The sequence below is a fragment of the Xylaria bambusicola genome (assembly GCF_022495145.1).
Source record: "Xylaria bambusicola strain CBS 139988 unplaced genomic scaffold F5B22scaffold_62, whole genome shotgun sequence".
Lineage (NCBI taxonomy): Eukaryota > Fungi > Ascomycota > Sordariomycetes > Xylariales > Xylariaceae > Xylaria > Xylaria bambusicola.
This window is the reverse complement of record NW_025953615.1, coordinates 178,985-202,860: the sequence shown is the minus strand read 5'-3', so window position 1 is coordinate 202,860 and position 23,876 is coordinate 178,985. Positions and strand designations below refer to the sequence as shown.

Here is a 23,876-nt window from a genome sequence, read left to right as displayed (position 1 = left end):
CTTCAATGCCCGAGAATCTGAGCCGTATCGGAGTATCGAAATAACCTAGGACTGTCATCCACCTAAGGATGTAATCGCGAAGATTTTACATCTGAAGCAGCTGTCATACGATACTCGCCTGCTCAACGCTTGTCGATAACCGTCGTGCAGATTGACCTTTACTAAGTCTTGCATTAATACTACACCATGGCAGCCAAGACAACAGGTATATGGGATGATCCATTAGAAACTAAGACAGCGGCGAAACGCCCTTTACACGACGTGATATGGGGTAACTTCACATGTACCGCGCGTGCTACCATGGCTTAATTGTGCCTTCTAATAAACGCAATCCACACCCTTCCTTTTAAAGCAAGTAAAACACTGGCTTGGGGTTCGTCCGACAGCGCCAGAAGTATACATGAGAACATATAAGATTGCCTGCATCTTAACAGCACCTTGGACATCACTAAACGTAGTAGTCTCTCGATAAATTTCTTCTGCTCTTCTACAATGCAACAGAGCCTACCTAGATGTATGTGAGTGAGGATTTGCAAATCAGGCTTTGAACGGCACGCTTTGAGTATCTGTTGAAGGCAATTCTAAATTCTCTTATGATGTTTTCTAGCAAGCCAAAAAGGTGCTAAACGCCATCGCTAAACTAGTTTGCTCAGCTTCGTCCTACGTGATACAATATGTGCTTGTCTCTAGTCGACGCTTGCTTGGCAAGGGTTCACGACCATCCCCTGTATCACCAATTTGCGACCGATTGACAATGATTCCGCATGGAAGAACGATATCCAATGTCATGCCTAGGTAGATTGTCCTTTATAGACAACATCTAACGCCGAGTTTTCGGTCGACTCAGCAGGGTCCTTGGACAAAGCCCCTTGAGCTCCACCAGAAGGAATGCACTTAATGGTACCTATGGTCTACGAAATAATGCGGCCTTTCATTTAGTCAAGTAACGTGCTGAGCCTGATAAGATGTGCCTCTTTAATGGCATGTGTAATAGTCAATGTTGTTCAGAAGACTCCAATACTTAGCTCTACCTCAACTGTGTTGTGTTGGGTGGAGGACTTTTTATCTCACTGTGATCTCACACTCAGGACCGCCCAAATGCTAGTCTCTTCCTCCTATCTTGCTGACTTCCCATTGTGAACTATCTAGTTACTATGCTGTGTTTCGTATGTACGTGCGTACCATTGGCCTGACTAGGGATGACTAAACCTCACTCTAATCGACTACTTCCGTACATACTAGTGCCCCAATTACTAGAGCACTTAGATTTCAACCATCGTCATCCCAGGTTCACATTGTCAACTACAACGCAATAACGGTCTTATGCGCTTTTTAGCCCCTTTGCACTACCTAAATCAAGTTGCGGCCTCCAATCAACATGGCATTTCTATCGAATCCTCGTACGAGAGCCGATTCTCTGTACGTGTACTCTTTGTAGAAACTGCAACGCTAGGCCGAAGGTTACTTCCGCGACCCATGTTGCTCAAGTGCACTTAAAATGAGACCTGTGTACCTTTCTGCACCTCTTACGTCCCATCCTCGACGGGTAGTACTAATCTAGTTCTCCATCACGTCAAACCAGGTCTCGGTATTGCCGGTGCTCAGAAGGAAAACAGCCCGCTTTAGGCCATACTCCCGGCGATGTCTCAGGACCTTTCACCAGGTCGCTAAGAGATTTTCTACGATTACGTGTTGGTCTGGGTCCGGAACGCAGCCAGGTAGATTCTATTGCAGCTAAAGCTCATGATGCTAGTATCTTCAGTCGTGCTTCGTATCACTGCCGGTTGATTGCCACTATACCAATATATCTGTTTTGTACTAGCCGTAGTCTCGGGCAGTTGGATGGGTGCTTCACAGAGGGAAATGGACCACATTTCGAAAGTCAAGCCGCATTATCAAGATTTTCTGATGAATCAAAGGTCTCATCTACCAACGCTGACCTATTTGGCAATAGAACTACAGCACTTCCCGGGCATGTTCGGGTGTACCAATTCTCGTTACTGAGCACGGAATTCAAGGACACAGGGTGGACCTCAGATGGCTCTGACAAGTATCTACTTCGTGTATCCTGGAGAGTGTTCGTCGGTAGTACGTTGAGGGGAATTATACGACGTGGAAACGTTCTAGATCTATTCGGGGCCAATGCCATTTTGAAGATCATGTGGTTTCTTAGTAACACTGATTATCTGCCGAACAGTGATGTCATAATATACGACATTTCGTAGAATGAACATGAAATATCTTTACGATCATGGTGGGTAGGCGACTAAGGAGTATTCCACTTATTGAATTATCTGTGAGCCCATTGGTAGTTAGATATAGCTGGGAAGTGATACTTAAGTTGTCTATGTCATTGCGTACTACAACTAGCAGCTCCCGATGCGACCGTTGCTTGTTATGGCATGTTATGTAGTTGAACAAGATTAATTTTCCACATGAATTGTATAAGACAATTATCGGAAGCAGTATTATGTTCTCGCGAATTGCCACTGTTTAGACTTTATGTCATCCCATCATCTTAGCGAATGTACCAATTTCCCAAACCGGTCGTTCATTAAAAGTAAAGCTATTGCTGCAGTCGACTTTACTCTATATCTACATTTGTAGGACAGTTCCCATCTGTCTGCTATCTGTTAGCATAGTCTATACACCATATACACCTCAAATTTATATGCGCATGCAATGTACCCCTTATAACGCAATGCAACAGTTTTTAACCTCAATAAATGTAAAATTATTATTATTAAAAAGTGTTAACTAAGTCTAATTAATAACGTTTAAAGGTCTTTAAAGCTATTGCTTTATATATCAATCATTAATGAATGCATCATTTTTAAGATGGGGTAGAAGGTGGAAGGGTTAAAAGTATAAATAATGTCAAGGATATAAATATATCTTTACGTGTTGGAAGATTATAAGGGGCTATTGTTAAAAAGATGTTGCTTTGGTGGTCTACCGTATACTAACTGTATCTTCAGATGAAGCTGAGTGATGACAGCCCGACAACTGCCGATATTGTCAGGGGTCTCGGGGCGGAGGAACAAAGATATACACTGTATATAGTTAGAGAAGTCTGAATACCTTTAGACTTCAGACCTTTTAGACCTTTTGCCGCAATGTGATTCTTACTTTATACCTTGTATAGCCCTTCTGATAGATATAATGTAGGGTTGACTGTAGAGATAGGGATGAAAATACGGATTGATATGTTTGGTAGCATGAGAATTCCTCGAGACGTTAAGACCTATGTGAGGGCTACGTACATAGGGTCACTTTGACGAGGATGGAAGATTCCGGTATATAGAATATGCATATAGATTCATTCAGTACGTACAAAGAGGTGTGAGTTGCCTAAGGATTGCATATGCAACGGGTTGAGATGCCTGGTAGGACAATGTAGGTAGTTTCTATCTATAAAAACACAACAGTTCTCCCAAAAGAACTAGCAGAAGTATAGTAGAGAATATGAGCTTCTTTTCCCTTCTTCATTTTCATCTAGGACCCGTCTAGAACAGGCTAATGGATGTTCCTCGTCCCACGTGGACGTTGTAGAGAATATTTAATCACCATAATATAAGGCTTCAAGTTCCTGATCAAATAATATAGGAAAGTTTCATGTTATGAAAGACAGTCAACCACACACTCAATTCTCGATACCCGAGCCCACATGCTTTGCTTCCATCTCAGTATCTTCTTCTTGTGGTATGGATTCATGTATCTCAACTACCTACAGTGTCATATTTATTACACGAGAGAGAATCAAGCGCCTAGAGCTTGTGATGAGTGGAGTTTTCAGAGTTGTATGCCATAGCCGCGAGTCAACTGGTCATATCTTCGACATGACATCACTAATGGATCTGTCGCTCTCTGATAAACAGTTGTGGTGCGTAATAACCTGACACCAAGTGTGCTTTTGGTGTATCCACTATCCGTTAGATTAGACAGGAGGGGGACTGGCCCTCAATCAATATCGGCTCGAACACGCGTCTGCCGGTGTTCTGCCACATATAGAAACTACAGATTGTTGTAGTTAGAATAAACAACTTAAGCCACCATAGGGACCTTACAATTTAGATACTGGTTATTATGCGCTCATGCTCTGTATAGTTGCTAGGATCATAGCCTCGTCGTTTGAGTCAAACAGAAAGCAAGCTCCTGAAAGTCGAAATTAAAGATCTAGCTTCAAGACTGTCCGTGTCTTCGACAATTCAGACATCAGACGACTCGTCGCATCTTATGACGTGGCGCTAAAGGTACCTAGATCCGTGAGGTTAATGACCGCTATCTCAGTAACCATGTTGCATATCAAGGAATCTTAAATTGTGAAGGACTTAAACGGAGAAAGCATTGGCGTGCGACAAGATATATGTATACTCTTTGCATAGTAAACGAGGATCGTGGATACTAGAACGACGATTATCGTGCGCGTGCATACAATTTTCCGCCGCAATAATCTGTTTAGCATCTCCAGACCAGCCTTCCCAGGGGCTTGTTAATTTTAGTTATACGACCACCGTGGCCGTCATTCATCGAACTTGGGGTGAAGATATGCTGATAAGACAAGTTCCCTGTTTGAAAAGAGCTTAAATTCTAGGGGACGAGGTGCTCGCATAGATCCCGTGAGCTTCCAAAGAGTAAGATAGCAACCTTCTCTCTGACTGCAAGTGTGAGCCGCGAATTAATTTTAAATCGGAAACGCGAATAGTAATAATACATTGCTGCCGGGAGTGAACTGTAAGAAGATGATTGGCATACCTAGAAGGCCAGATCAGCATGAAGGCAGTTTCGTTAGTTATCTGTGAAATTGTGCCCCGCAAGTATAACCTTGCCGCCGCCGCAAGCCAACGAGCATAGAATAAATTCTATCGAATTAACTTCTATTTATTTTATTTTTTCAAGCCCAAAGCTCGCCACACGAGACGAGAAGTTCTTTTCTTTCGGCCCGCTAGGTATTGTAGTAACACTTTAGGTATTTGATATATCTGGGAAACCCGCAGTGGCTGCCAGTTGTTAGCCAGCTGGCGAGAGAGCCTCATTTAGGCCCCCCAGGCCTGTAAACGCGGTACCTAGCATTACCTAAGGTAGGTAGTCTCACCCCGCGACGTCACTCCACGGTACGCTCTGGGTGCATTCCTAGTTCAAGCTATCTGAGTAACAACCCCCTATATGAGGCAAACCGATCCGCATCTAGGACGTTTTTACGCGACCGTGTAATATAACCTTTAGTCACCTTCGCCTCTTTTTGGCCACTTCCTCACTCACTTAGACCTGGTTCCTGGTCAGTATTCCTGCGGCAGGACACGGCTCGCTTGTCAAGCACTTGTACGAGCATGGCCGAGGTTGTGACAGATCAGACACCGCCGGTGCTCCGCGGCCCAACCGAGAAGGAGAAAAAATATGATCGACAGCTCAGGCTCTGGGCTGCTAGTGGTCAGGCCGCGTTAGAGTCGGCTAATATCCTCCTAGTTAGCTCTGGTGCTGGTACAGTCGGCGTTGAGACCCTGAAGAACCTCGTACTCCCAGGTAGGATGTCCTTGAGGGATCTCATAGCAAATGACTCTGACATAGATAAGGGATCGGTAAATTTGTGATCGCCGATGATGCCGTTGTTGACGAGCCTGACTTGGGCGTGAATTTCTTCCTTGATCAGAGCTGCTTGGGTATGTCACGATCGGAGTGCTGCACCAAGCTTCTGCTGGAGCTGAATCCAGAAGTCCAGGGAGACTGGTACCCCAAAAGAGAGGTGTGTGATGTCGGGAAGATCAGATGGCTCATGCTTACAGTGTGCGTGGTAGGAGAAATGGGACCTTCATGGTGTCCTCGACGGTTCAAGTCCCTTCACGCTAATCATGTATACAAACCCCATCCGAGAAGAGGACCTCGCCACCATCGAAGCTTATGCGACACAGAATCAAATACCTGTCGTGTGTATTCACTCCACGGGGTTCTACTCATATTTTCGTTTTAGTTTGCATGGAACCTTCCCCATCGTCGACACTCACCCCGAAGTGGACAAGACGACAGATCTTCGCCTCTTGCAACCCTGGCCAGAGCTGTCTGCATTTGCAGAGCAGATGGTTGAGGAGATAGACACCCTCGATGATCACGAACATGGGCATCTACCGTATGTCGTTGTTCTGCTCCACTTCCTTGAACGGTGGAGGCAATCGCACGATGGCAAAAATCCTACCACACCCAAGGAGAAGAAAGAGTTTAGTAAACTTGTCACGAGTGGCGCCAGGACCAATAATCCTGAAGGTGGCGAAGAGAACTTCCAGGAGGCCGTCGATGCAATAAACAAGAACATCAAGGTACCCGAGTTAGACCCCGGTTTACAGGAGGTGTTCAATCACCAAGTCTCAAGCGAGGTAAGATCTTTCCTGTATAGTAAATCGCAATACATTGATTGGAAAATGATAGGTCGAACGGCAATCATCGTTTTGGGTTATTGCTAGGGCCATCAGTCTGTTCTACCAAACACACGGGTGTCTCCCGCTCCCTGGGTCATTACCTGATATGAAGGCACAATCGAGCGTTTACGTCAAGTTGCAGGGGTTATACAAAGAAAAGGCCCGGAAAGATGCGCGAGAGGTGCTGGAGTCTGTGAGAGCGAGCGTTGGTGGCGAACATATTGACCAAGCTGAAGTGGACTTGTTCTGCAAGAACGCCCGCTTTGTCAAATTGATTAATGCAAAGCCGAGGCTCTCAGATCTTGGCCTGATCTTTGGTATGTTAATTTTTACCATCAAAGGGGCCACCTCTAATTTCATTCACCAGAGAGCGAGAAAGCGGATGACGAAGCAGCAGAAGCCATGAGAATCGAGACTGGAGGAGCCTTTAGTTTGCCCCTGTCAAATTTTTTCATCTACCTGGCGCTAAGGGCCACAGCTCACCACCCGTCTGCTACCGCCGACGAGATCATGAAGACTGTAACCCAGATGGTACCTCAGGCTGCGGACTATGATAGAGTAAGCCAAATCGCCCAAGAGGTCGCGAGAGCCAAAGGCGGCGAACTTCACAACATTTCCGCCCTCACTGGCGGGATGGTAGCACAGGAAGTGATCAAAATTATCACGAAGCAATACATTCCCATTGACGATACTTGCATATTCGACGGCATTAGCAGCCGATGTCAAGTAATAAGGTTATGATTACGGGCCCTGGATGGTCTTCTTGCAGCAGAAAATGGCGCTACATTCATAGGCGAGACGCCCGGAGCTCGCTTTGATGATCCGGGTTTAGCCAAGTAGGAGCTGTGGGGGCTTACTCGAACTTGGATACTTGGCGGACACAATGATACATCACAGTCGTAACCTCGACCCCGAAATGAGAAGGCCAGGGGTATGTATCGGACCGCAGGCCCTTATAATAACACTATGCTCTGCAAATAGCTCCTTTCATAGGACTCAATCATCGACAGACTTTGGCTCGCAGCACTGTGTGCAGACGACTATCAGAAAAAAGCCGTCCAGGCGGCTGAATAAGACTGCATTCGTACTGAGATCTGGAGTACCTTGTTCGCTCATCTCACCGTTTTCCTTCTAGGCCAAGGGAAGTAACGGTAGGACTCGTAGTTGTCGAAATTCAGCAAATGTGAGGTCATTACAACACCTGAAGGTAGAGAGCATCATCAGCAAAGAAGTAAACAGGAATTCAGGCATATGAGCCTGAAATCTGGTCCCCCATCTTTTTGACCTATCGCTCTCGGCGCATCATTGTTTCACTTCTAATTATTCCTGTTTGGTACAGCTCGCCGCAGTTCGATGAATCTCTAGCGATCATAGTTTATGATCCTACAACGCGCAGGTTCTTTGTTGACGGCAAACATTCTAAAAGCATTCGACAAGCTGCACTACTATCAACCTGGATACAGCTGATGACTTGCAATCTCAGGGCAAATGTAGCCAACCAATCATGAATCGTTCACCGTCACACTTTAGGAGTATCGTAGCTATTATCCCAGACTCTAATGATTCGCTACTTATGGCTCCAGCCATCGGCGAGTTCGCCGTGTGCCGATTCTGACCGGTTGGTTGGATAACTAGCGCCTTCGCCTTCGCCAGTTGTCCCGCATCTACATATTAAGTCAGGTGGATGCCATCCTTCGATTGTCACAACAATCTGGGGAAGATCAGCTGAACTACAAGGGTCATTGACGAGTCGGTGGCTTAGAATATGCACGAACGCACTCAAGGTGAAAACCCTTCTCATCACTTTTCGAAGTCCGAATAGGTCGAAAGATGCCCCCCATCTTAGGATGCAACCCCCCATCCTGTCTACGCGAACATACCCAATATGAGTAACACCTATTAATCTACTGAGGGTTATGGCCACATGTTATGTTATCTTTGATTGGATGATGCTAGCTTCCCCGCGAGTCTGGACGATACTCGACCAGTCCTTGATGGTAAGAGTTGTACGATGCTGATCTATATGCACGCATGCCTAGGTTGCCGCCTTTGTACCTTTGCCTGAAGTCGAGCACTAGAGAACTCTTTTCTGTGCTGAACCACTCAAGTCATCGACCCGAAAAGGAAAGAAAAAATCTTGACGAGGGCAGGAACCGTGTGCTATCCCACACTATATAAAAACTTCGATTACAATATGTGCCAAATCGTATACCATATGAATGGGCTCTTTAGGTTATGCCCCTTGTCAATTATTTTGGGGCAGTCATGGTATCTATAGCATAATGCTTAAGTGGACTAGGTTGAAGGCCATATGTAGCCCTTCATGTGCCCCTTCTACTTCATGGCCACGAAGCCTTATAGCTGATCAATAGCTTTCAACACACCTTGGTTGGCTCACTAGAATGGTCGGTATAGGCAAGGAAGGAGCCTGCCATCAGCTGTCTCATTGAGGCTGGTCGCGATATAATCTCTGTGCGTCTATTAGGCCACTTACACTAGGTAATTAGTGTGGCTACATGCCCAAGACTCTGCTACTCTCACGGCTCAAGAACCCGCTAGAGAGGCTTGGTGCTGCACGTCCGGTAGACAAGAATAGCATCCAATATAGCTGCTCATGCACAGTTATATGAGACAGCTTGTGTAGTCGGCCTAGCTCTAATGCTCGACTCCCCTCTCCTCTCAGTTAGGCCGCGACCAGCTCGCTTTCCTTCGGCCTCACCTCGCTAAGCGAATGACTGCGTGGCAAATGCATTTCACGTGTCGTCTAGATGCTTAAGCGAACGAAACACAGGGTAAGGTTTATAGTAGGCGTGTCACCTGGTGCGCTGAAAGATTGACTGCACTCCAGGTTTCTGTGCTACTATCCACGCTTCAATGCACGCAGAAGTGTGGGGTAGAGCTTGGCACTCTTGACTGGAGGCGGGAAGAGGGAGATGGGGAGGGACGAGATCTGGTGGGAAGTAGGAGGGATCCGAACGGCACAGATCGTGAGGGCTGGGACTTACGGTTGATCCGGATCGCATTCCTCAGGGCCCCGAGGATCTTCTTTCCCATTGGAAGGCTCTGGCGTGGTTGCATCGTCGTCGCGGTTGAGGACGAGACATTACCGCAAGCGCCGTAGATCCGCTTTAACAGTACAGATGAGCATGGAAAACTGCCTAGCTGTCCAAAACAGAGCTGCAGCCCTTCAGGCGCCACGGCCACGAAGATTCCTGTTTCGGTCACTATCTCCTCTTTTGGCCTGATGAACAAGTTACCTGAGCCGCCCGAGGGATCTAGTTGAGTGCAGTTGCAGCATCTTCTGCCGTGGATGCAGACATGCCTATCCGCGATGCTGGTGTAGGTAATGGTGTGCCTCGTACTTGCAAGCATATTGATAATTAGTTTCACAACACACCACGCAAGGAACACACGCCGATCAAAGCATTTTATGTGGTGATCAGAGACCCTGAACGACCGAGGTTTAACATATCAAAAGCCTTGTGCTTGAGGTTCAAGGGCAGAGGAACTTAACACCGGATGCCAAGGAATAGCGAACCAGCCTACATCTCATCAGTTCCAAGCTTTTTTAGCTAAGCCCACGGGTTCACGACCTGTATAGGTTTCTGCATCCACAATACTAATTGGAAGCTAGTCTCGCGCATACGACGTTCTACACGCTCATATTAAATGGTGGCAATGAGAGGGCTAGAACGGCGTGATCGCTATACCAACACCCGCCTGTGTATACTAGGCTTATTGCCTCCTCGTTGCCATTCCTCAACCTGACGACCAAACGCTGTCTGTGTCTCTTTAGCAGTGGGCTACGACTCTCTGTGTGTCTCTGTCTTGAGTATTATAGTGACTATACGTCCGGACAGCTTAATGCGACGCTGGGGAAACGATAAGGCACTAGTGCTCAAGAGCGATGGTTTCCGTGCAATTCATTGCAACCCTCTAACGGCAAGTTGGAATCCTCGCCCGGATCATCGTGGTACTCGGCCCTGTACCTTACTTTCCACTCTGTCAACGCTGGGGCTACTCTGGGCTACCAAAGGAGCAGGGGCAGGGCGGGAAATTCCTCCACCCAACCAGTGATGTGGCACCGAGATCTTCGCAAATGGGTGGCCATCTCCAAATCGGTTCCCTCTCGCCGTGATTAAGCTTCCTCATCGCTGTAGTCTCTGCCGCCATTGCACTGCATACTGAAGTCCACAGAAATTGCAGTGCATACCATGGCGCCCGTTGCCAGCGAGCGGGGAAGAGTGGGCCGAATCAGAGATCCAATTATGAGGGCATCTCAAAAAATAAGGTCACAAGCGCCATCATAGCTTTGCGAGAGAATGCTAGAAGTAACAGGCTGTTCCATAGGCCCGGCGTGCCCGTTCATATCTCATCCTATTCTGATGTCTTTCGGCGTGTTGTACTGCTACAACCTCGCCATCGTGCAGCCGATTACGTGTGAAGGAGCACGTTTCTTGCCTAGGTACTGCCACTGCCTGTTCTGCGATGTATGTATATGTATGTCGTCTCATATACAACTACGAAGCTTGGCGACAATGAGGGCTGCTGGGTATCATGCTGTTCCGGCTGCCTGCTGCGGCGCGCCGAACAAGCCCGAAATTCATGTTGCGGGCTTGATCACACTACTTGTCTTATTCATCTTCTGAAACGGCGGTCCTCAATTTTCGTTTGTGGCATTTAGCAGCCTCATTTCGCGTGAATCGCGTCGATGTCTTGTTTAAATGAGTCGAAAGGCACGATTTCTGACCTGATGGCTGACTATGGTTAGTTGGAGCATGGGTGTTTGCCCCATTCTCAACTGATGTCCCCTTTACTCCAAACCGGACTAAACAACCGACAACGTTCCTCCTTGGTGATTTTCCCCGTCCCAAGTCCCGCACTGCAGGCATCAAAGCCATGGTCACGTCTATCAATGAGCATATCACTCGTTCACCTCTAGTCCAGGCGGCATTGACCTCCACACCTGCTTTTTGATTTCCACCCGCCCCATCCTATACCATCCTGCAACTTAGATTAGGATAACGTTGTAGGGTATAGCATGCTCTTACCTTTTGCCTCTGCAGGCTCCCTGACAAGTCATGTCGTCCTGTCCTACACTAAAGGAGGGTATATGTGGTATTACATACCGCTGTGCCTGTACGCGACAAGACTTCGTGACTTGTTCCTGACCAAGGTCGACGCCGACAGGGGGGTTCAACTCCACCACTCTGGCTAGGTACTAGCACCTCGGCACCCCTTCATCTCTACCTTCTCCACGCTCCCCACAATGCACTGCTGCAGCTCAATATCAAAGATATAAATGTTCGTCGTCACCCGCGATGACGGGGTGTCGCTTGAGCCTGTCACGATAGACTCATGCCATAGTGACGCAGAGCCTAATTGAGGCAGCATTAGAGCAATCTCACCGACGCTCTGGCCTTTGAATATACATATATGCATATATTTGTTTCAAGTCCCACCCATCTTCATCTTCGCTGGCGTGTAAGACAACGATACTCAACGACAGCATGGCGCCAAGTATTCCTGTGCCCACGCAAGGTGGGATGTTTCACACATGTAACTAGTTATATTTGCGTCTTTGAATTGACCATTATTCTGACTTTCTATAGTTCAAGGTGTAACGCCTCGAAAACAATCCTCAGAGTCCGGTGAAAACGCCAAAACGAACGGTAGCGGCGTTGCCAAACGGATCACCACACCACATGCATGTGCGGAATGCAAACGGAGAAAAATGTACGGCCTAGATAATGCCTAAACAAATAAAACACGAAACTAACAGGGCTACAGTCGTTGCGATGGCCAACAGCCTTGTGGCCAATGCCTCTCTAGCCGAGCTCCCAAGCGGTGTTTCTACGACAAGCATCGCCAGAGGGTAATCCCGTCTAGAAAGTAGGTTGTCTCGAGCCAAATGAGAAATTGCGAACTCCACCTAACCCCCATGTTGCAGAACACTCGAGGCTCTTTCACAATCTCTAGAGGAATGCCGGTCTGTTCTCAAGCGGTTATTTCCCAACCACGACATCCAATCCTTATTACCACTTCCTCGCCAAGAACTACTCAGTCTCCTTGACCGCTCCACAAACGACACCATTATCGCTCTTCCTTCGCCACCACTACATCCTTCAAACGCCTCCGTAGATGCAGGCTCCCCCACGCTCTGTGGCTCAGACGAGGGCTTAGCTAGCCTCGAGCAAATACCATCTCGAGACTCAGAGTGGGATGAGGAGCGTCGGGGACGAGACAACATCCCTGCCGAAGCTGACGATGTGAACGCACTCTCCCTCTCAGTTGACCGTCAAGCATCATACTTAGGCGCTTCCTCAATCAAGGCGGCTCTAATGGTGATGCTCAAAGTACAGCCTGGTTTAAGGAACTGCCTCACACCGCCTCTCAACAGCGTCGAAATGGCCCACAACCTACCCATACTAAGACAGAAAGTCGTAAATGCTAAGGAACCGCAGCGAGTTCCCTGGTCATGGAAGGGCCAGACTCTTATCGATGCGTACTTCAAGCGTGTACATGTCCTTACACCCATGCTAGACGAGGCGTCATTCAGAGCAGATTACCTCGAGGGCCAGCGGTTTGATGCCCCGTGGTTAGCTCTACTCAACATGGTATTCGCAATGGGCAGCATCGTTGCGATGAAGTCGGACGATTACAATCATCTTAATTACTACAGCCGTGCCATGGAGTACCTGCCTATGGACTCCTTTGGAAGCAGCCACATCGAGATCGTCCAAGCCTTGGCTCTGATAGGCGGCTTCTACCTACACTACATCAACCGACCCAACATGGCCAATGCCATAATTGGAGCCGCCATCAGGATGGCCAGCGCCCTAGGTTTACATCGCGAAAGTCTAGCATCTGCGCCTACTGGGAGTTGCAGCGACATAGCAGCCGCGGAGACCCGCAGGCGCACATGGTGGAGCTTGTTCTACCTGGATACTTGCGCAACGACGACGTTAGGGCGCCCTTCGTTCGGGCGATGGGGCCCAGCCATCAACGTGAGATGTCCCGACAGCGGCCTAAGCTCTGGGCGTGACTCGGCTCAGCACGCGGGCATCCTGCCTCTAGTTGAGAATATCAAGTTCTGCAAGATCGCGACGGCCGTGCAAGATATGCTGGCAATATCGCCGCTCCTACGCACCGAGGACCGTTGCAATCTTGACGGCCAGCTCGTAAATTGGTACAGCAGCCTACCATGGCTGCTGCGGACAAGCGATCCCTGCGCAGAGCCCCTATACATAGCCCGCTGCCTCATGAAGTGGCGGTACCAGAATCTACGAATGCTTCTACATCGGCCCGTGCTACTAAACCTAGCCTCGAGCGGGGCATCGCATGCAGCCGAGCACGAGATCGCCGCCATCGAGGCCTGCCGCGACCTCGCGAAACAGACCATCGAGGATATAGCGCGCGAGTGGACGCGCAACCAGATGTCTGGCTGGAATGCCGTCTGGTTCCTCTACCAGGCCGCCATGATCCCGCTCGTCTCCATGTTCTGGCAGTGGGACAGCCCGCGCGTGCCCGACTGGCAGAAGCAGATTGAGACAATTCTCGAGCTCATGGAGGCTATGGAGGACTGGTCGCTCGCGGCGCGGCGCTCCCGCGAGGTCATCTGGCGCATGTACGAGGCCTCGCGCCAGCTGGAGCCTAGCCTACGCGCTGCTGCTGCTGCCGCCGTGCAACAGCAGCAGACTGCATCGTCACTATCACCGCATCTACAGATCATCACAGGTCACGACGGCAGCAGCATGCTGGGCACGCTAGGTGGGGGCGATGCCTCGGATCTACATATGTCGCCCATTGGACTCGGGCCGGATGGCTTCGACGACATGATGGGCATCCTAGATCAGCATGGCCTTTGGGACTTTGATGGCATGCTCTGGGCCGGCGCGGATGAGGTGGAGTGGGCTCAGCACCAGCAGCACCAGCCACAGCAGCAGCATTTTGGTGGTGCCGGTAACGCCGGGAATTACGCCGGGCTACAGCTGAGTCCCACGACGCCCGTGTCTGCCGGGATGGACGGCGCGACGGCATTCCCCTTCGTCCACTAAGAACACGCCCTACACTACGGTATATAGACAACCCCATTCTCTTTCTCCCCTCTTCCCTGTTTTCAGGGCTTAGGCTGGCCTCTCAATACTTATTCTTTTATTATCCTTTTTAAACTGGGTCACCCCAGTGCATGTATCCATGTATGGTTGTATCTATGTGGGGAATTTATCTATTTGTCCACTGCCTACCTTGTTCCTGGGAATCGGACTAGGGTTTGAAACACGAAGCGAGAAAAAAGCACAAGGAAAAAGACGAGAGGAAAGGACATGTGCCTGATTATGACGAAGACGACGATGACGAGCAATACCTCATATGGGACTGGGAAAGGCGTAGAGGGGTAGGAGGCGACCAAGGTGGAAAAGGAATTTTTTGGACTTGGGCTGGCTCGCATTTATTCCATCTGTACATATTTACCGTACCTTGTTGGCTTGAGGCATATCTGTATTGTACTGTCCCTTACTTGGGCCATGGTGTGTAACCAGAGGCATATGGAGTTGAGGACAAGGAGGCCTGAAATTATCGATACCTATGCAAGAATCAAAACTACTGACTTTTTTGTACCTTGACTTCAACACGACGCGCTTTTTTTTTTGTCCCCTTGCATGCTTCTTTTAAATTATGGAGCAATCACCCAAGATTCGGTAACCGCTTCCTCGACGCTCGGTGAATGCTACCTGCCAATGCGTCAAAGTCGGTGGACTTGGAAATAGATCAAAAGGCGGCTACACAAGTCGGGCCGGCGGCAGCCTATCGAGGACCCCCTAATCCTTCATTTTGCAACGTAATAACCTGCATGTGAAGCAAGCCTCCAGAAACTGCGACTCATGACCATAGAAATAAGCAAGGAGTGCAGGCACATGCATGTGTCCGCACAACGCCGAATATTCTTCATCCTCAGTCCAATGAAGTACTGCTAGTAGTCGTACTCAACCCTTCTTTAGGAAATATACCCTGATGCTTAGCTCTGTGCCACGCATTTGGTCCGGCTTTGTTGTTATTTCTTGGCAGGTCAGTGCGTCATTGAAAGGGTCTGTCAGTAGGTATAGGTGGTGAGATGGGAAGTTGGTGAGCTGGTGGTATCATGTTGCCGTAGGTGGCCAGTCATAGGTATATTAGGTTAGTAAGCTTCCCTTCAAGGCACACGATGACCGGCAGGTGTTTAGTCTCTTAACCTAGGCATTCAAGGACCTCAGATCCGAAGCAGGTCACTTGATTCTTTCGTTCACCAGCCATCTCGAGGATCCTGCCTAGCTCCACTCCCAACACTAGAAGGATGGACGGAAAATCTGGGGCTCGGCATCGGTTTCCTGATGAAAAAGGAACAGTAGCGTATGATCAGAAACGCATGGAGGCGGCTAGCTTTAGCGGGGAAGTGCAAGGGTAGCTCGCTCTAGTCTTTGACGAACCAATCGCATTTGGTGATATTGCAGCCACTTTGACTTAGGTAGATATACATACAGCAGTAAGTAGGTAGAGCATCTGGGGAATATCCTAAGCAGAAGTTACACGACATGAGAGAGGTATATAGTAATGATGGCTTCAAGGTAGGCGACTCGTCCACCGCGGTGGGAAGAAAGGGGTAGTCCAAGGTGTGGGCAGGTAGGTCAAGATCGTGTGAGCAGAGCGCTCGTGGCAGCTCACATACCGTATCACCCCCACTCCTGGCCTGTAGGATCTCGGGTGAAATTTCAAGATAAGTAGCCTCGCTTCCCAATCTTGCCATGCAGAAATTCACCAACGAACTCTAAATCAAGATTGCGCCTATCTATGGTGCGTGATAGATTACCCAGATAAAGCCCGCTGTGATGTCGACCGCATGTTTTTGTCGGTGCTAGTGCCGTGGAGAATATTTGATCAGCCTCAAGCAATTGCCAAAGCAGCATAATCGACAACTCGAAGAGAGCAAAAGTAAGCCTTCACCCTCTTAGACTAGCTACTTGGAAGCACGCCCAGACACGCCGATGCTGTGCACGGCGAGTCACCCCTGAATATTCCCTAGGATTCCCCAGTCGACGTTTATTTAGGCGAACCATTCGTGTGCGTCTGGATGGGCTCGGATGGGCAGAGGATGGGTAGTTGCCTGGCTCGCCTGGTAGTGTAGGACAAGAGTATGGTTTGCATGTGCAAGGGCAGCCGGACGCCACAACGCACAGACTTGCATTGCCGTGCATGGGAATGGCTTCTGGAAAGGGAATGGTGGAATCATGGCATCGATGATGATGATGAAGACAAACGCACGGGCAAGGATCTTCAATCTCACGCCCAATTCGGCAGGACACCAGGTGGTTCGCACTATGGACTTTCGGCCCGGGGTGAGAGACGGCCCACTGGCAAAATTGCTGGCCAGGACAACTTGGGCGTCACGTGGCGCGTTCCGGTACACCTTTCCGAAGCGAGGCCAGGATTAAGGACCATGCAGGCTTTGGCTCCATTGCCAGCCTTTGTCCGACACGAAATACCACCTATATACCTATATAGTACCTTTCATACCCATGTAGAAAGGCAGGCAGGTATCGCCAGCCCCTCTAGACCTATCATATACACTCCTATACCACGATGTAAGTATGAATTCATGCGACTCAGTGGAAAGCGTTCCTTGTCAGCATGTGTTCTCGTGCGGGGGAAAATCCTGGGGTAGGCAGGAAAAATCTTGGTTCGAGCATCTGAGAGAGACAAGCGAGAACACTGGTCAGCAAACTTTTGAGCATCCAGACCCTTTCAAAAGACTGCCTATTCGCTGGGCTAAATTGCTTTCTAGACATCAAGAGAAGCTTCCATTGCCGTCACACTACTCTTCGTACTATGTTCGCATAACAGATATGCTACTAATCAGGTGACAATACTATTTACATAGCTTGCCTAGACCTTGCCTGGGTTAATGATCCCATCTAGGATTGCGAGATAAACACGCCAAGCTGTGATATTCGAGCAGGTATCGAACAATTTAGCCCCCATCCGCACCTCCAGACAGGTACCACCATGTTTGACGGTCCAATTAGCGGCGGTATTCTTCCGCCAAACAATCCGACTAAGCCGCTCTTCATTGAGTAGCACCTTAGTGTTACCAACCCGGTAGGACATGAGTTCAATGATGCTACACTGCAGACCACCATAAAAAGAAAGAACAATTCTTGTTCGATTGCTACGTCGCCGTCTTTATATAGGTCATAGTTCATATAATATATAAATGATCACAATTAACCATCCATCCATTACGCTTTCATCAGCTTCGATAAACCAAGAGTCTGTGCGTTGTATCCCACGAAAACTTCGAGCGCTCAGTACTACTCGCGAGAATATAAGCACCATGTGCTTGGCTATAGAACTCAATTGAAGATTCGGTGATGAACTCGGGTATCGTCGGACACACATCCACGATAATTTCCATCGATATCACACTGCCAAATTCCCTCTGTACTTCGGTGAGATAATGTAGCATCGTGGCCTCTAGCACCCTCAGTGCCACATTCAATATGATTATATACGGCTAATCATATAAGATTAGCTGAGTAAGAACATCAACCGGTCAACCGGGGTGCTCTCACATTAGGGGTAATTGGTATCCCACCATGTGATTAGTAGGCAGGTATCGATGCATTCCTTTCTTCATAACTTTGGGATAATTGTCTTCTTTCTGTTAGAAGGCCGCTCCACGAGGGAACAGGACACGAAAGGTATATTACCCAAGCCCTCGGGTTATCCTAGGGGCTGGATATTCTAGTCATGTCAGTACCATAGTGAAGGCATATGGGACGGAAAGGGGCCAAGCTAGTACGAAATGATACCATGCTCTTCCTTGCGCATTGCAGGTCAACTAAAAAGATAGCGTGTTGTGAAGATGCGTCATAGCCTTCAGATTACGAACGCATCCCAGAACGCTCGCAGCCTTTCAACAACTCATCACATCATAATAGGAAATAAGGGTCGGTTCGCTCGTATCTAGCGTCATAGCTATTCGCCATGTCAGCCAAGGCTTTATATTTGAAAACATGATGCTCGAACGCGAATAAATAGGACATTAGCATTGCAGGGCTATACAGTTCTTATTATTGTTGCTGGGCGCTGCTGATACAGACGTGTTTTGCCTTGGTAGCCTAGCATAGCTAGTAAGTAGACAGCGCGTATGTCAAGAACAAGACACGTGATTCTATCCCCAAGACGGCGAGCATCAAAATTCGAGGACGGAAGGTGCCAGTAGCTGTTCTTCGTGTGGGCTGGTCTTGATTGAATACGTGGAAAGTGCAACGGGAAGTCGACATAGTCGAGGAACGGGCTACTGCCTCATTCTTCCTTTATAGCTGCGTGCCTCCTGTCGGTGAACCATAGTGCAGGTAAGGTGCCGAAGTCCAGTAGTGCAGTAGGTGTGCTGTCTGTTCGCCTTCTTTGACCCTTTTTGTGTCATCCGCCACGACACCTCGACTCTATTGCAGCCTCCAGGGCTCTCTGCTATTCCTGGTCGTTAACCTCAGATCATGGTCCTCGTAAGGCTTCTGCCTCAACGGCCTGTAGACGTCCAAACCCACATCCTATCCGAGAGCATGGAGCATACTCTGCAGTGCAATGTGCTGAAGTGTCGCAAAGAGCTAGGCGATCGCGCTCTCGTGACAACCTGTTAGTAAGTTCGGCTACCTAGGGAGCATGTACTTGACATCGTCAATTCCGCGAGATATAGAAAGCTAATTCCTCGTTCAACAGCCATATCTTCTGCGGTGATTGTGCGACCCGTCTTGGATTGGCAAGTCAAAGACGGGATCAGCCCACGACGTGCCCGGCTTGTGGCACAGTTCTATCCAACCCTGACGATGCCGTTATCACCAACCTCAAGCCTAGCGAGGACTACAAGACAAGTGTCCTTAGTGGCCTTAGCCCTAATGTTATCATCGACTGCGCAAGTCGAGCCCTGAGCTTCTGGGCCTACCAGGTCACCCAAGAAATGTATTTGTTGCTTATCCCATGTCAGGACTCCAAACGAAATGTACTAATAAGCATATTTTAGCATTTTCCAACAGCATATGTCGAAGACACTCACAGAGAAGTATTCCAACCTCAACGTCCACCTAGACAAAGTTGTCAACGAGGCCAACGCCGAGATTGCAAACTGCTACAATAAATTAAAGAGTACAGTGTTAACTCAGCCCTCTCTTCCAAACTATTCTGCTGACGCGGGACAGGCGCGGAGATTGACCGTGATGATCTTCGCAAGAAGTACGAAGAACTTTTGCAAACATGTAAAGAGAAGAACAAGAAGCTTCTTCAAACCCAGGAACTTTACGATAAGCTTAAGAGAAAGGCAATGCTTGGCCAGGTCCAAGATGCCGCTGAAGATGCTGTTAAGTCTAGCATTCAGGCTCCGTTTATGGACAACGAGGGAGTTGAAACTCAAGATATACCCTACTTCCAATCTCGCGATACAGTCTACGGACAATCGACTTCTCTACGTGAGAAGCCAGATATGAGTGCCTACAATTATTCCCAGCCTAACCTACCAAGCCAAATGACCGGTTGGCCGCGGACTCTGGGAATACAGAGTGAGTAGTCTTAATCCAAAAATATCAGCAAGATTTTTTTCTACTAACAACGCACAGGGGATATTCCTGTCACTCCATCAACTCACCGTCAACGGGTCGGTGATCCGACAAGTCTCGGCTTATCCACGATTCCTGGTCTTGTTGTTGGAACACCAAGATCACCACGCAATCCCATGAATTTGCGGGTGCCTCTCAGTAATGTTCAATCCAATCGCATTGTAGGCGGGAATATGATTGTCCCTAGTGGACGGATGAGCTCGGGGTTAAAGGTGGGACAAGGAGGAGACAGGTCTAGTAGTTTTATGACCGCATCTTCGAGACCTACAGGTAATACGATTTTCGTTTAAGGATCTTCTAGTCAAGGTTATGTTGTGCTAACGGCCACAAAGCTACTCCAAGACATAATTTGATACAGTCGTTTCAAAGCAACCCTGTAGCCTCGCAACCGGATGGATTTGGAACTAGTGTGCGAAATGGATGGGCTCGTTAGTAAAATGTAATATTGCGTCCGGATCTATCAGAGCTAGAATTACATGGGATGCGATAGCCCTTTCTCCTAGAGGCAATGCATCACCAATCCACAAAGCAGTTAGTAATAGCTCTTAGCAACGTTAAGCTAACAATGCCTTTATGTACCCCAATGCTTATAGCTCAATACAAAGAGAAAGTGTAGCAATATCTTGTTTCACGTAATAGGGGCATTCAAAGAGACTCCGGTCTTTTGTCCAAAGGGAACAATAGCTTTGTGGTTTCTTTCATCGTATTGGTGTATATCTATGAGATGGGAATAGCGCGCGGTACTTCTCACTCAGTTCACCTCCTGTGATTCTTGTCAAGCAGGTCTTGGAATCACATCACTGATACTTCTAACACTCCCGACACCCTAAAGCAAATTTCTACAGCTCTTTTCATCCCCTCTTGAAGAATTGTTTTTGGCGGAAACGATTACCGAAAGCCAGCAAACAAGCCTCCTGTGCCAGCAACTCCAGTTAATAACAAAAGCCATAGAATGACGAAGAATGGCGCTGGAACTACGCGAAATCAATCTTTGGTTGATCAACCTATAGTTGGGTGGCCGCTACCTTCTCGTTCGTCACATGTGCTGGATTCTCCGCCAACTGGAATACTGAATTCATCACAAATTGACCCTCGTAATCTGGGTTCTGCAAAAGAAGCGCTACATTCTCATCCCACACGAATATGGGTAGAAGACAAAGCTCACGGCTTTACTGAAAACGATAAGGGCACTAAAGTCCAGAACAGAAAGTTCGTGATATGCGAGAGAGGCCATGACGGTCACATGGTCATCAAAAGACCTGGGCAACCGGCAGTTGCAGTATCAAAGGCTCAGGGCGCAGTACTTGACCAGATTCTCGGCCTAGGGGGCCAAGAAGCTATTGAAGATATAAACATTAGCAAAGCTGGTACCTCTGCAATGCCAAGTATACAAGTAACTCCACCATCGGAAGGCAGTGGTCAAATTATGGAAACGGACCACCTTTGTGTTAACAATGCCTACAGAGAACTGCACGAGAAGTCCAAGAAAGAGATTCGTTTAGTTAAGTGGCAGCTTAAACGAGTGGTACCTCTCGCGTATCTTATTTCTGAGGCTGAAGGTATTGATATTAACAACACTACAGCACTAAAGGAAAAGCTCGAATGGATCATTGAAGACAGCAGAATGCTAGAAAAGCTACTGCCCCTCATAACGACGCTTTGCGAGGACCAAAGGATTGAGTTTAATGAAGACGCTCTCAAGATTTTGCCACGAGCTTTGCAAAAAGTACTATATGACGCAAGAGAAACTAATAGGGCTAGGTTTGTCGCAGGCCATCATAAACGAGCTCGACATGCTCTCGAAGGTCGAGTGAGAAGACTAGAAAGCGAACTTTCTAGACTGAGATACACCGGTGAAGAGGATTATATACGGCTATAGATTTCGCACCTCGTTAGCTCCAAGCTAATAGTAAGTCAAATCTAACAACACTGACAACTTACGTAGCGCCGTTAGGGTGTCGCCAAAAGTCCACCTCCCAAGTTCGAACATGCATCTATAAGGAACAATTTATGATCTTGTGTCTGTCTGCTGGCTCAGACGACCAACGAGAACAGCTGTGACTCTTAATGAAAACAGGGAGAGCGCGAGTCCACCCTGCCGCCTTCGAGATGATTATATATACACCTGAAAACTAGAATCCGTTTACACCTCAGCTGAGGAGAATCAAGAAGCTCCCGCAGTTTTAGCAGCACACAACAACACAACTGCCACATCAAAAACCAATCTTGCGACAGAGAGTAAGGAGTCATGAACCTTACTCTTGATGTCAATGATAACCACCCCTGGGGTGTATACATACATACTTTCAAGCTCTGCTAAATTTCCCCTTGCCTCTATAATTTCTTCGTTGAGACTGGCCAATTCGAGGAAACCCCTTAGCCGCATGGCATATAGTTCTTAGCCCGGTTGTAAGCTTTTCAACAAAGCACAGCAACGACGGGGACACCCGCTTATTGAAAAAAGAAACGAGATAAGAAGAGAACAAAGATTGAATAGATTATGATGATACCAAAGCAAGACCATATATAGTTAATAACGGAGTACTGATTGGTTTAGAAATGTTGTATTAAAGAGACACTTAATTCCCCTGAATATACACGTGTCCTTTGTTCCTCTCATACACCCCTGTGAAATTGAAATCCTTCATCATATTAGGCTGACAAAAGTATTCAATTGAATCATAAGAATTGAAAGAAAGTCTTCACCGCATGAACGTGATTCGTTGATTCCGGATGGCATTGTAGACCAATAACGAGCTTGAACAGCACTGCTATGGACAAACACACTACCGAGGTAAGTCTTGCACCTAAGAGCTGGTGGTTCAGAGGCTGTTTCTAGGTGCAATTGTAGTACCATAGTATAGTTACAAAGGCAAACAGACAACTTTGATGAAGGTAAACATTTCGAGCAGTTTAATGTGAATACCTTGCACTTGAAGCTTTTGCAATTGTAACTCGATTGGACGTGATAATGGCTAAAGTGTTAAAGTTTACCAGTTTCCGTTCACAGGAGAACGATTGCCTCTATGGCACAGGGGTAATGCGTGTCACTCGTATGTTCAAGCTTGCGAGTTCATGACAAGATCCGCGGTTCGATTCCGCGTGGAGGCATTTTTTTGGCAGATGTTTCATGTTTTATCTGCTTCTGGAGATAATTACTCATGGCTAGGTTGTTATCTCATTCAGGTCTTATAGTGAGATCATATAGCATGAACTTATGCCAACTTCGGAGAATATGTTCTTATCATATACTGAAAGAAATATATAATTCATTGGTTATTGATGCGCGTTTGGAATACTTGATAGCAGCTTCACCCTAGATTGCCAGACGGCTTCAGCTGCGACTCTCATCACTTCTGAACATAGTGATGGTAAGTTGTAAAAGTTTTCTCAAGTCTTTTTGACCTATCCGCCGGGTGCGCTTCGCTTGGGATACGTTCAGAGGACATAGAATATTCTGCAGATGGCAATTCTTTGTAGATCTCCTCACTGAATATCCTTTTATATGAAGTCTGTGCACCGCCTCGAAACTAAGGGGGTAACGAATGGACCAGGGAGCTATTGTTGCTAGGAATTTATATCAAATCATCAGCTAAACGTTTGAGATGAAAGTGGTATTCTCCAAGTCTTCAAATACCTTCTTAGTCTACCGCCATGCTGTATGAACACATCCGTATCTCTGCTCGCCAAACTTAGCTCAAGGGGATAAAAATTGTCACAGCGCGTTCTGTCGTGGCTTCCTCAAGGATCTTGGCCAGGCTTGGTGGATAGATGGACCTCGTGCAAATTGAGTGATAGATCGCATTGCTAAACTGTAAGTCAC

The 23,876-nt window shown here is 47.7% G+C and overlaps 6 protein-coding genes and 1 non-coding gene across 7 annotated transcripts; all 7 read left to right on the top strand.

Annotated features, from left to right (window-relative positions):
• Nucleotides 1–1,378: 1,378 nt before the first annotated feature.
• On the top strand, nt 1,379–2,225 carry F5B22DRAFT_651065 (uncharacterized protein; the record flags this gene model as incomplete). Its single annotated transcript, XM_047979405.1, has 2 exons — nt 1,379–1,419; nt 1,583–2,225. The coding sequence occupies 2 exons, from the start codon at nt 1,379–1,381 to the stop codon at nt 2,223–2,225; spliced, it is 684 nt and encodes a 227-aa protein (XP_047826369.1).
• A 2,958-nt stretch (nt 2,226–5,183) lies between these two features.
• F5B22DRAFT_479533 (uncharacterized protein) lies at nt 5,184–7,564 on the top strand. The gene is made up of 5 exons (XM_047972234.1): nt 5,184–5,523; nt 5,574–5,743; nt 5,796–6,368; nt 6,421–6,727; nt 6,778–7,564. Exons 1-5 carry the CDS (start codon nt 5,331–5,333, stop codon nt 7,149–7,151), a joined length of 1,617 nt encoding a protein of 538 aa, XP_047826368.1. The 5' UTR covers nt 5,184–5,330; the 3' UTR covers nt 7,152–7,564.
• Nucleotides 7,565–10,610: 3,046 nt separating this feature from the next.
• On the top strand, nt 10,611–11,522 carry F5B22DRAFT_479837 (uncharacterized protein). Its single transcript, XM_047972236.1, has 2 exons — nt 10,611–10,910; nt 11,182–11,522. The coding sequence occupies exons 1-2, from the start codon at nt 10,733–10,735 to the stop codon at nt 11,385–11,387; spliced, it is 384 nt and encodes a 127-aa protein (XP_047826367.1). The 5' UTR covers nt 10,611–10,732; the 3' UTR covers nt 11,388–11,522.
• Nucleotides 11,523–11,774: 252 nt separating this feature from the next.
• Nucleotides 11,775–14,560, top strand: F5B22DRAFT_479554 (fungal-specific transcription factor domain-containing protein). The gene is made up of 4 exons (XM_047972235.1): nt 11,775–11,969; nt 12,023–12,146; nt 12,201–12,302; nt 12,361–14,560. Exons 1-4 carry the CDS (start codon nt 11,921–11,923, stop codon nt 14,465–14,467), a joined length of 2,382 nt encoding a protein of 793 aa, XP_047826366.1. The 5' UTR covers nt 11,775–11,920; the 3' UTR covers nt 14,468–14,560.
• Nucleotides 14,561–19,006: 4,446 nt separating this feature from the next.
• On the top strand, nt 19,007–20,486 carry F5B22DRAFT_639449 (uncharacterized protein; the record flags this gene model as incomplete). The annotated part of the gene is made up of 6 exons (XM_047977716.1): nt 19,007–19,083; nt 19,164–19,403; nt 19,465–19,586; nt 19,640–19,996; nt 20,054–20,323; nt 20,386–20,486. The coding sequence occupies 6 exons, from the start codon at nt 19,007–19,009 to the stop codon at nt 20,484–20,486; spliced, it is 1,167 nt and encodes a 388-aa protein (XP_047826365.1).
• A 519-nt stretch (nt 20,487–21,005) lies between these two features.
• Nucleotides 21,006–21,932, top strand: F5B22DRAFT_651061 (uncharacterized protein; the record flags this gene model as incomplete). The annotated part of the gene is made up of 1 exon (XM_047979404.1): nt 21,006–21,932. One exon carries the CDS (start codon nt 21,006–21,008, stop codon nt 21,930–21,932), a length of 927 nt encoding a protein of 308 aa, XP_047826364.1.
• A 1,141-nt stretch (nt 21,933–23,073) lies between these two features.
• F5B22DRAFT_t181 lies at nt 23,074–23,164 on the top strand. Its single transcript has one exon. It is a non-coding gene; the product is annotated as a tRNA-Thr (tRNA).
• Nucleotides 23,165–23,876: the final 712 nt, after the last annotated feature.